This window comes from Carettochelys insculpta, chromosome 1 (genome assembly GCF_033958435.1).
Source record: "Carettochelys insculpta isolate YL-2023 chromosome 1, ASM3395843v1, whole genome shotgun sequence".
Taxonomy (NCBI): domain Eukaryota; kingdom Metazoa; phylum Chordata; order Testudines; family Carettochelyidae; genus Carettochelys; species Carettochelys insculpta.
Window position 1 is genome coordinate 30968049 of NC_134137.1, and position 11136 is coordinate 30979184.

Genomic DNA, 11136 nt, shown 5'->3' on the forward strand with positions numbered 1-11136 from the left:
GCAGGGGTAGCAATGAAGCCCCCTTTACTCTTTGCAAACTAACTTCTAGCCAATGGCTTGTATTTAAAGTGAGTGTCTACCAAAGGTATTATTGGCCATGAAGTTAATAAGATGTAAATGTATTCAAACACTTGGACAAAAAAAACCCACCTCCTGCATTGTTGTGAGATAGAGGTCAGCATTGTTATGTCTAGTTGCCTGAAGTTAGGCTCCTAAATTCATATTTGGGTACATAAATAAAAATAGCCTGATTTTCAAGGCTTTTGATCACTCAACAGTTCCCACTTCAGGTGGAGTTGGTGGGTATGTAATGCTCTGGAAAAATCAGATCAATTATATTTAAGCTCCTAAAGATAGTTTTAGGTGTCTTTGGCCCTGTAGGTTTGAAAATGTTGGCCGGAATTTTGACTGGGTTCAGAACACTGACCTGTGAATCAAGATTTCTGGAGTCTTCTTCCAGCTCTGCTACTGACTTCCTGTGAGCCCAAGCAAGTCATTAAACTATACTGCCTCAGTTTACCCTCTATAGCACTAGGGTAATAAAAGCTACCTTTAAGTGGGGCTATTAATCTTTCCAAACTACTTGAAAGTCCTATCTTGAAAAGTGATGTATAAGCTCAAGTTACTGTAGCTTTCTTATATTTGTACAAGAAGAAAAGCAGATGTCTAATTGTACCCTTGGATTTACTTTCATTTTCATTTGAGTATCCTTATGTGGTATTTTGTTATGGTGCTAAATAACGTATTTTATTACAAAATTTTTCAGCTTTCATTAATGTTAATGTTACTGTTCACAGAGTTTGCTTCTTTATACTTAATCTTCTCTCTCTTCTTTCAAAGGCTCCATTTCTGTACTTGAAGCTCTGGACTATGAAACTTGTAAGGACTTTTACCTAATACTGGAAGCAAAAGATGGTGGTACACCTGCCCTAAGTGCCATTACTACAGTGAACATAAATGTAACGGATGTTAATGACAATGCACCAAAATTTACTCAAGAGACCTACAATGCAGTCATCAGTGAAGATGCTGCAGTTGGTGATTCTGTGATTATAGTAAGTGTATATTTATGATTTCAGACAGAAAATTGAGACAAGGTGTTGTAATAAATAACTCTATTTGTATAAGTATATAATAAAAAATTGTTCTGTGGCTGTGCAGATGAAAAACTGTAGTACCTGCTGCACATTTGCCCAGCTCACCAGTACATCTGGTTTTCCGTCTTCTAGAAGTACTATTATTGTTCCAAATTGCTAAACCACTCTCAAAGCAACTGCTATTCCCCCACCCACCCAAAAAAAAAAAAGAGAGAGAGAGAGAGAGAACCCACAAGACCAGGGGTCAGCAGCTAAAAGAGCGAGAGCTTTTTTTTTTTTTTTTTCCAAAATTTGGTAAAAGACTCAGTAATTCAAGAGCTGCAATGCATGTGACTGTGAGGCAGTCCTGAATAGATAAAGTCAAACCATACTCTTTGTAACCCCCTATTTTAAGAACTGCGCACACATATCCCACAATGCACTGAACCGTACATATTAAAGGGAGAGTTATTCAGTGTTTCAAGATCATATATTTTTTGCTATTTAGCTGTGAATTCTTCATTGTTCAGCTTTTGACGTTCATCAAAATGGGAAGGTGGAGGGCAGCCATCTGTGGGGAAGGAACAAGTTCTGAGCTATCTAGAAGAACTAGATGTGCACAAGTCCAGCAGTCTGGATTTAATGAACCCCAGGGTACTGAGGGAATTGGCAGAGGTCATTGCTGAACCTTTTGCCGTTATCCTTGAAGGCTCTTGGAGATCAGGGGAGATACCAGATGACTGGAAGAAGGCAAACGTAGTGCCCATCTGTAAGAAAGGAAAGAAGGACAATTCAGGAAACTATAGACCCATCAGCTTTACCTCAATCCCTGGGAAAATAATGGAGGGAATCCTCAAGGAATCCATTTTGGAGCACCTGGAAGAGGGGAAAGTGATCAAAAATAGCCAACATGGATTCACCAGGGCCAAGTGCTGCCTGACCAATCTGATTAGCCTCTATGATGAGGTAACAAGCTCTGTGGACATGGGGAAGTCAGTGGATGTGATATACCTTGACTTCAGCAAGGCTCTTGACTTCTGCAACGCTTTTGATACGGTCTCCCACAACATTCTTGTCCATAAGTTAAGGAAATATGGATTGGATCCTTGGACTATAAGATGGATATAAAGCTGGCTTGATGGTTGGGCCCAACGGGTAGTGGTCAATGGCTCAATATCTGGATGGCGGTCTGTTTCAAGCAGAGTGCCACAAGGCTCAGTTCTGGGGCCGGTGTTATTCAACATTTTTATTAATGACCTGGATGAGGGACTGGATTGCACCCTCAGCAAGTTTGCGGATGACACAAAACTAGGGGGACAGGTAGATACGTTGGAGGGTAGAGAGAGAATCCAGAGTGACCTGGATACATTGGAGGACTGGGCCAAAAGAAATCTGATGAGGTTCAGTAAGGAGAAGTGTAGAGTCCTGCACCTGGGGCAGAATAATCCCAAACATTGTGACAGGCTGGGGACCGACTGGCTCAGCAGTAGTATGATGGAAAGGGACCTAGGGGTTATGGTGGATGAAAGGCTGGATATGAGTAAACAGTGTGCCCTTGTAGCCAAGAAGGCTAACGGCATACTAGGGTGCATTAGGAGGAGCATTTCGAGTAGATCTAGAGAAGTAGTTATTCCTCTTTATTCGGCACTAGTGAGGCCACATCTGGAATATTGTGTCCAGTTTTGGGCCCCCCAGTATAAAAACTATGTGGATTTGCTGGAGAAGGTCCAGCACAGGGCAACAAAAATGATTAAGGGTCTGGAGCACAAGACCTATGAGGATAGGCTGCGGGATTTGGGCTTGTTTAGTTTACAGAAGAGAAGATTTAGGGGTGATTTAATAGCAGCCTTCAACTTCCTGAAGGGGAGCTCTAAAAAGGCGTGTGAGAAACTGTTCTCAGTGGTGTCAGATGGCAGAACAAGGTGTAATGGTCAAAAGTTGAAGAGGGAAAGGTGTAGGTTAGATATTAGGAAAAACTACTTCACCAGGCGGGTGGTGAAGCATTGGAATGCATTGCCTAGAGAGGTGGTGAAGTCTCCATCCCTTGAGGTTTTTAAGACCCGGCTGGACAAGGTCCTGGCTGGGATGACTTAGTTGGGGTTGATCCTGCTTGAAGCAGGGGGCTGGACTAGATGACCTCCTGAGGTCCCTTCCAGCCCTGTGATTCTGTGAAAATATTGAAAATAATTAGGAGAAGTTTTTTTGTTTACTTTGAAATTATAGCATTGGGAGCCACAAAGAAGTCCTTAAAGAGTCGCGTGTGGCTCCAAAGCCGCAAGTTGCAGACTACTGCACTAGACAAAATGCTTTCTTTTTCCCTCTCAATATTGCACTCCACTCTAGGTATAATTTTGCCCTAGACCAGTGGTAGGTAACATCACATGTGTCACTGCTCATCAGAGCTAGAAAAAAGTACAGTGTCTTGTTGTTGAGGCAGAATTTATGGTTTTCCAATCAAACGAAACGTGTTGGAATTTAGCCACGCTGGTGTGCAGTGTAGCATACCTCAGAATCACCCCACATTCTGTTGTATCTTGAGACATCTGGCTTTAGTAGGGAATGGCTACATGTACCAGTTGCATGGAAAGATTTTAAGGCTGAGAGTTTCAAAGACTCCTAAGGGTGTTAGGTATCCAGCTCACATTAACAGTCACCTAATGTCCATGCTGAGATCTGGAAAAGCAAAGCAATTAGCTTAGGAATGAAGCTGATCACCTGGTAAACATGTGTATTCAGCAGCAAGTTGTATGGATGTGAGAAGGGTATTGGTATTTGAGAGGAGTTGTTCTAGAAAGATCCTGAGAATAGGGTGGATGCAGAAGGTTACCAATGAGGAATTATAAAGGAGGATACAGCTGAAAGAGAACCTAATGCAGAAGTATCAGAGAGGTAGCCGTGTTAGTCTGTAGCTTTGAGAACAACAAAAAGTCTGATGAAGCGGGTCTTTGCCCATGAAAGCTTATGCTCCAAAATATTTGTTCGTCTATAAGGTGCCACAAGACTTCTTGTTGTTCTCTACTGCAGAAGGTTATACATCACAGCCGTGTCTACACTAGCCAAAAACTTCGAAATGGCCATCCAAATGGCCATTTCGAAGTTTACTAATGAAGCGCTGAAATACATATTCAGCACCTCATTAGCATGCGGGCGGCCGTGGAACTTCGAAATTGATGCGGCTCGCTGCCGCACAGCTCGTCCACACAGGGCTCCTTTTCGAAAGGATGCCTACTTCAAAGTCCCCTTATTCCTATGAGCAGATGGGAATAAGGGGACTTCGAAGTAGGCGGGGTCCTTTTGAAAAGGAGCTCTGTCTGGATGAGCCGCGCGGCGGCGAGCCACATCAATTTTGAAGTGCCGTGGCCACCCGCATGCTAATGAGAAGCTGAATATGTATTTCAGCGCTTCATTAGTAAACTTTGAAATGGCCATTTGCATGGCCATTTTGAAGGTTTTGGCTATTGTAGACGTAGCCCACAAGTTACAGTTATTTGGGCATATCTTCAGCATGAACAACGAACGAAAAATCAAGACCCTGGTATTCGGCATAATGGACTGTTCGAATAGGAGAGGCAGACCCCACAGAGAATGGGTAGATGATATGGTGGATTGGTCCAGAGCTAGTCTACAGAAAGTAAGCCACTTCACTCTGAACAGGGAAAGATGGAAGGAAATAGAGAGGGAAGCACCAGACACCAGCACGCAATGAGCCTATGGTTGTTGTTGATGATGGTGATGATGATGCCTATGAAAATCCTAATCTAGATTGTCAACAGATTTCCTGAAAAAAGGAACAAGTAGTCCTGTAGCACCTTAAAGACTAACAGATTTATGTATTAGGCAGCGAGCTTTCATGGGTAACAGGATGTTTGTTCTTTGTGAAATTTTCTAAGGTAACTTCTCTCTAAAATGTTGCTAGCCATCTGTCTTGGGCGGTTTAGACATAACAAATCCTTCATGTTGGCAGGCAGTTTGATAAGATGATCCTTGAAGTCCTTTCTAATGCTATGGCTATGTCTACACTACAAAAACAACTTTGAAGTTGCTTACTTCAAAGTACAACTTCAAGGTAAGCAACCTCAAAGTTTAGTGTCTACACACACCCTACTTCAAAGTTAAATTTTGAAGTAGGGCACTACTCCATTCCTGGGAATGGAGTAAGGACTTTGAAGTTGGGCTCCCTACTTCGAAGTTAACGTCAGAGTAAAGGAAAATGTGTGTGGACTCTCTGCTGGCTACTTTGAATTAGTGCCTAACTGTGAAGTTAACTTCATAGTTAGTTCCTAGTGTAGACACAGCTTACAATTCTATGTGGCCCAAACAAAATGTAGCAATATGGAGGTTCTCAGGGTTATTTGTTTCATATGACTTACGTAACAAACAGGTGTGACCCTTACAGATAATCATCCCATTCCAAACTCACAGTAAGAAAACTTTAGATCAATATCAATGTCCAGTTAAGTTATTTCTACTAGCCTAACATAATGTAAATTTATTCGTCTGCAGTCATGATATCTTATTGTGCCATAGAAATATTTCCTAATCTGTAGAGCTAATTTTATTTTTCTCTCAAAAAGTTGATAGCAGAAGACCAGGATAGTCCTACCAATGGCCAGATTCATTTTTCTATTGTGAATGGTGATCGGGACAATGAATTTTCAGTCAATCCTGTTCTGGGAATTATAAAGGTGAAAAAGAAATTGGACAGAGAAAGGGTAAGAACATGTCCTGAACTTTCTTCTAAACTTACTAGAAATTGCATTTGTATAATAACTCAGCTGTCTGCTGGCTTCTGCAAGACTGCAGGCTTCTCGTATATGTAGTCTGTAATAAGAACAACAAAATAGACTGTCATCTATTTCTAATGTTGGTCAATCCACTCCTTCTACCCCAGGCCTGTCTTCAAGCAAGCTGATATTGAAAGGTTCCCCTTTCTAAACTGGTATAGACAGATCAAAGAAACAAACTTGTGACAACACAGAAAGCTCTCGTGTTAATAGTTGCCATCCTGTTTGATCATACACAAACACACACAACAATGATTATAACACCCTATAGCTAGTAACACCACACACAGAACCAAGACCTCCACTTTGAAGTGGGAATGTGTGAAAAAGATTATTAGCAAGGATATGTTGTGGTAGGGCCAAGTTATACAGGTAAAGTTGGGAAGGTGTATTTGACAGACTTCATTGTTTCCTTTAGCCCAGCAAACATATTCACCAAAGATGACTTATCACCACTTCACATGCCTCTCAAATAACAGCACCTGACAATCAAAGGTTGTTTGCTTAGTGTTAATGTGAGCATAGGAAAAAGTTATGCTTCTCTTACAGCGCAAACAGTGCAGATAGCCCTAAGAATGCTAAAAACAGAGAAGTCATGAGGTCAGTGCCTGTGTTTGTTCTTTGACATGCTGTGGTCTGTAGGCTAGCTAGGTGCTGTATGTTTTAACTGTACATAATATCTGAATTTGCATTAACTCAATGTCTGTGTTTACTGTAGTGTCAAAGGACACACACACACACACACACTTTATAAGCATGTATATAGAGCTAAATTCACCACTGGTACAAGAAGAAGCAACTCCATAATGTGAGCAGAGTTGCACCTGCTTACATCAGTACTGTAAGGTCCCTACATTCACAAAGTTAATGTTTGCAAATTCAATTATTCGCAATCGGCTCCAGGGCGGGGAGCACACACACCGCTTCCTGGGGACCCAGGCAGAAGCGCCGGCAGCAGCAGCTTCCTGGGGCTCTGCGACCAGGAGCACCAGCGGCTGCTGCGGCTTCTCCGAGGCTGGAAGCACGAGTGGCTGCTGCAGCTTCTCCAGGGCCGGAAGCACGAGTGGCTGCTGCGGCTTCCTCGGGGCTTCATGGCCAGGAGTTCCAGTGGCGACTGCTGCTTCCCCAGGGCTCCAGCCGGGGAGCGCCAGCAGCTGCTGTGGCTTTCCTGGGGTCCAAGTGGGAATCACTGGGAGCTGCTGCAGCTTCCCCAAGGCTCTGAGACACACACACACCCCCCCGCTGCTATTCCCAGAAATGAACACACACGAGGATTCTGAACACCGAACTTTCGCAAATGTTGCCACCCGACTGTAATGAATTTGTCCCATTGGCTCTGATGTTCTTTGGAGACAATACAGCAAGCCCAACTCTGAAATGTATAGAATGTAGGGTGCTCTAGGACATCAGGGTAGGGCGTCCTCTTCTACAAAAAGAAAGTATTGGATAAAATTTTGGAAGGAGAAACAGTGTTCATTTCACACATACAGACAGATTCAGTAATTAAATCCAAGGTGAATAAGAGAGGGTATACGAAGACAAAACAATAAAATATAATAGATCATCTCTTATACAATACAATACAATACGATACAGTATTATATTGTTGGAAGAAGCCTGAAGACAGCAACCAACTCTAAATCAGCCTAAACCTGTCATAGGGTAGAGAGAAATAAGAAAGGCCATTCACCCAGTGCTGTTGTCATGTTTAAAAGCACCTTGTAACCTGTGCTATAGTCTAAGGTAAAGCCATGTCCCAGAAGCATAAATATAACCGCTCCTCTAATGACAGGTATTTTATAGCCGTTTCTAATATGTACCCAGAAAAATCTGTCCTTCTTGGTGGCATTTGTACCATACCCACCTGCAAGCTACCTCTTTGAGCTCAGGGTACAGAGACACCAGTGTTATTAGCCATCCAAAGTGTTTTTCAAAACATTTAGGTCATCTCTCTATGAGACTCACCTGGGTACTTTCCAAATGCTCTGTTAGAAATGCTTCATATTGAATAGAAAACCAGACATGCTCTCAGAAGTATCTTGGAAACCATTCCTAAAATTCCAGTGTGATTGGAATCTGGGTACAGTGTTGCAGCTAACCTAAGAAACTCGAAGTATTTTCTCTGCATGCTTGTAAGTTAAAGTTGTAATGGCCAATTTTGCATATTATACACAAGGTACCATGCAGCTTGTTTTCAAAGTGTGCCATAGTCTGCAGTATGCGTTGTCCGTTGAATTTATTTTAATATGGTGAAGCCATTCAGATTATTGATAGCCCTATAAAGTGGAGCTTGGGGCACAGTGAAATGGTAAAACGGGAAATGTTATACAAAGGGCAAGAAGAGTAATTAGGCCAGACAACTTTCCACAGAATGTGGCACACAGGCAGAAGGAATGACATCTGTAATTTAGAACCCCTTTTGCACTGATTTAATGTTTTCACCTTTATGCAGGTATCTGGTTATTCATTAGTTATTCAGGCAAGTGACAGTGGCAACCCTCCATTGTCATCGTCTGTAACGGTCAACATAGACATATCTGATGTGAACGACAATAGCCCTGTATTTACACCCGCCAACTATACAGCTGTAATTCAAGTAAGTTTATCCTACACATGAAAAACTTATCTGACCTTTAAGCATGAAAGCATTGGGTTATCGTTAAGTTACTTTTGGTGATTTATCGGCCTGAGGGGCTGTCTCCATTCCAGCACAGGCTAAGCCTGTTTTTCTTAACTCTTTGACAGGACTCCATGTTTGCTGAGATTCCTCAGATTCTGCCACAAATTTTAGCATTTATCTGAGCGCTACAAACAAATTCCCCTTTTCTTAGAAGTCCTTCTTATACTGTTTCTGCAAATATAGTTCTTCCAGCTCCTGTCTTGTGTCTTTTCTGCCTGTCCCACAGCTAGACAAAGAATTAGCTCACATTATAAACAAAGACATCAAGCCCCCCTTGATCAGAAAGGTTGGAGTCTTTGGAGAGGAGGAGAGAAGAAAATGGAAGAAGTTCTGGAATTTTTATTTCCAATATGTTTCTTCAACCTTACTAATATATTCCCTTGGCTGGTATGGTGAAGACAGATTCATCTGTCTTGGGGGGCTGACAGAATTGTCCAGCCCCTGGACTAGGTGGGGGAGAGTCAGTGTAATGCTCCCAGAAGGTGTGGGACTTTGGGAGGGAAAGACAGGGCTGCAACATTCAGCCCTCAGCACCACACCCTCCCCACTGCCAGCCCACCTTTCGTGCTGCAGTGGCTGGAAGTCACAGGTTACTTTGAATCACCTGGCCTTGGGGCAGTTGCACCCTTGCCCGACCCCTGCCCCTACCAGCAGGTCCGTGCTACCTCTGTGCGTTTGGAATTACTCTTGATTTTATAAATAACAAGCAGTCTTCTAGCACCTTAAAGACTAACAAATTTATTAGGTTGTGAGCATTTGTGGGTAAGACCTAGCAACAGACTACCACAGATGCCCATCTGAAACTGTCTTAATTTTAAGGGAAAATCCCCTGTGAACCTCGTGGAGTCTCTGGCATGTCTCCCTTTACAGTTTCAGAGCTCTCTTTGGGGTAGGTTTTTGCAGGGAGGAGTTGGGAGAGGATCTAAATCTGTGATGTTCCCACATTACCTAAAGCAGCATTGTGATAGGATTACCTTAATGGTACTGGGGGTAGTTAAATGTTCTGGCTAGCAGAGCACAACATCACCATGGTGCATGCAAGCTGATCCTGCCAAATCCAGCTGTGGTAGTCCAAACCTAAGCTAGATGATGAGCAGACAAGAGTTTAAAGTTTTCTTCCGCTATTCAATGTGTACATGGTAATGTGAAATAGATACAATAGTGGTTAAAAACCAGAACCAAGCCTGGACACCTCAGTAGAGAAGCTGTGTCAAATTTTGCTCTCAGTCACATTTGTGCTTCCCACCAAGTCACTTGTGTTGCATCAGGAGCACAGTGTGCAGGAATGTAAATCCATTTGCTGGTGTATTTTTAATGTTATTTTAACAATATCATTTTTAAAATAGATAACTGCAGTTGTAACATTGTTAAGATATATCACTGTAATCTCTCTTTATACATGGTGTATATGCATAAAGGAGAATAAACCAGTGGGCACAAGCATTTTGCAGCTGGTAGTGACAGACAACGATTCTTTTCACAATGGCCCCCCCTTTACCTTCACTATTCTGACTGGCAATGAAGAGGAGGAATTTATGCTGGACCCACATGGAGTTTTGAGATCTGCAGTTATCTTCAAGCACATGGTAGCAACTGAATATGTGCTCTGCGTGCAGGTATGGCTTTATTATTATTGCACCTCAGCACAAGCCAAGAAAACTCTCTTAGTGTCATCTCATTTTTGCCCATTTTTATGTTGCCTCTTGGTTTTGGTTTTAAGTGATTTTATTCAATGAGTCAATATAATGCATTGCAGTATACAATGCACAAAACAGCACATTTCCTTCACTGCTCACAAACCCAATTTTGTATAAATCAGGAACCAGCCACCTTACTGATTGTATTTGTATGGAATGGGATTTGTGACTTGCAAGCCTATACGTGAAGATTTTCATTTGTTTTTATAAAGCTAAAGAAGAAAAGTAGAGGAATAGACTATCCAGGAGAAAAAACTACTTTCTGCATGTATAAACAAATAGCAAAAAGAGCAACAACAAAATATGATTGTGGGGAAGGAAATCACATCAGTTCCAAAGTCCATAAATGCAGCAATACATTGGCAGAAACAGACCGAGAATTCATGAACATTTTCTAGGTTTGTTTAGTTTATAAGGGAGGTGAACCCAGAACTAATATTAGAAGTCATTACTGAGAAGCTTCTTAACACGGCTACCCCTCTGATTCTTAATCAGAGTGATTTTTGCAACATCTAATTCTAGTATATTGTCTGTTTCTCTTCATGGGGAAAAAGTTGGGTGTCATTCTACAGCAAATCATTGTAACAAATGCACAAGTCTGACCCACACAGACAGCAATGGAAAAAGAATCTAGTTCCATAACTCCAAAAATACAGGCTTCTGCCCCGGACTTGTTCTATTTAATTTCTTTAAATATAGCCTATGTAAGGAGATGTGATGCTATGGAAAGTCTTAAGGGGTTGTGTTAGCTCTGAGCTAAAAGAACTCAAAGTAATCTTATGACAGTTAAAATTACAAGCTGTGTGGTGATGGTGGTGGTTATTGTTTTAATGACCGAAAACTCATAAGCACTGAAACCAATTATATTTGAGCCTTTTAGGGAAAAAATAAACCCTTTC

The 11136-nt window shown here is 41.8% G+C and overlaps 1 protein-coding gene across 3 annotated transcripts in view; it reads left to right on the plus strand.

Moving 5' to 3' along the window:
- The window catches only part of FAT3 (FAT atypical cadherin 3), a 670845-nt gene that overhangs the window by 581282 nt on the left and 78427 nt on the right, over window positions 1-11136 (plus strand). For all 3 annotated transcript variants that reach the window (XM_074984005.1, XM_074984012.1, XM_074984020.1), the window contains exons 15-18: window positions 841-1055; window positions 5651-5788; window positions 8313-8456; window positions 9959-10156. In XM_074984005.1, the coding sequence (XP_074840106.1) occupies window positions 841-1055; window positions 5651-5788; window positions 8313-8456; window positions 9959-10156 (695 nt within the window). The remainder of the gene's footprint in view (window positions 1-840; window positions 1056-5650; window positions 5789-8312; window positions 8457-9958; window positions 10157-11136) is intronic.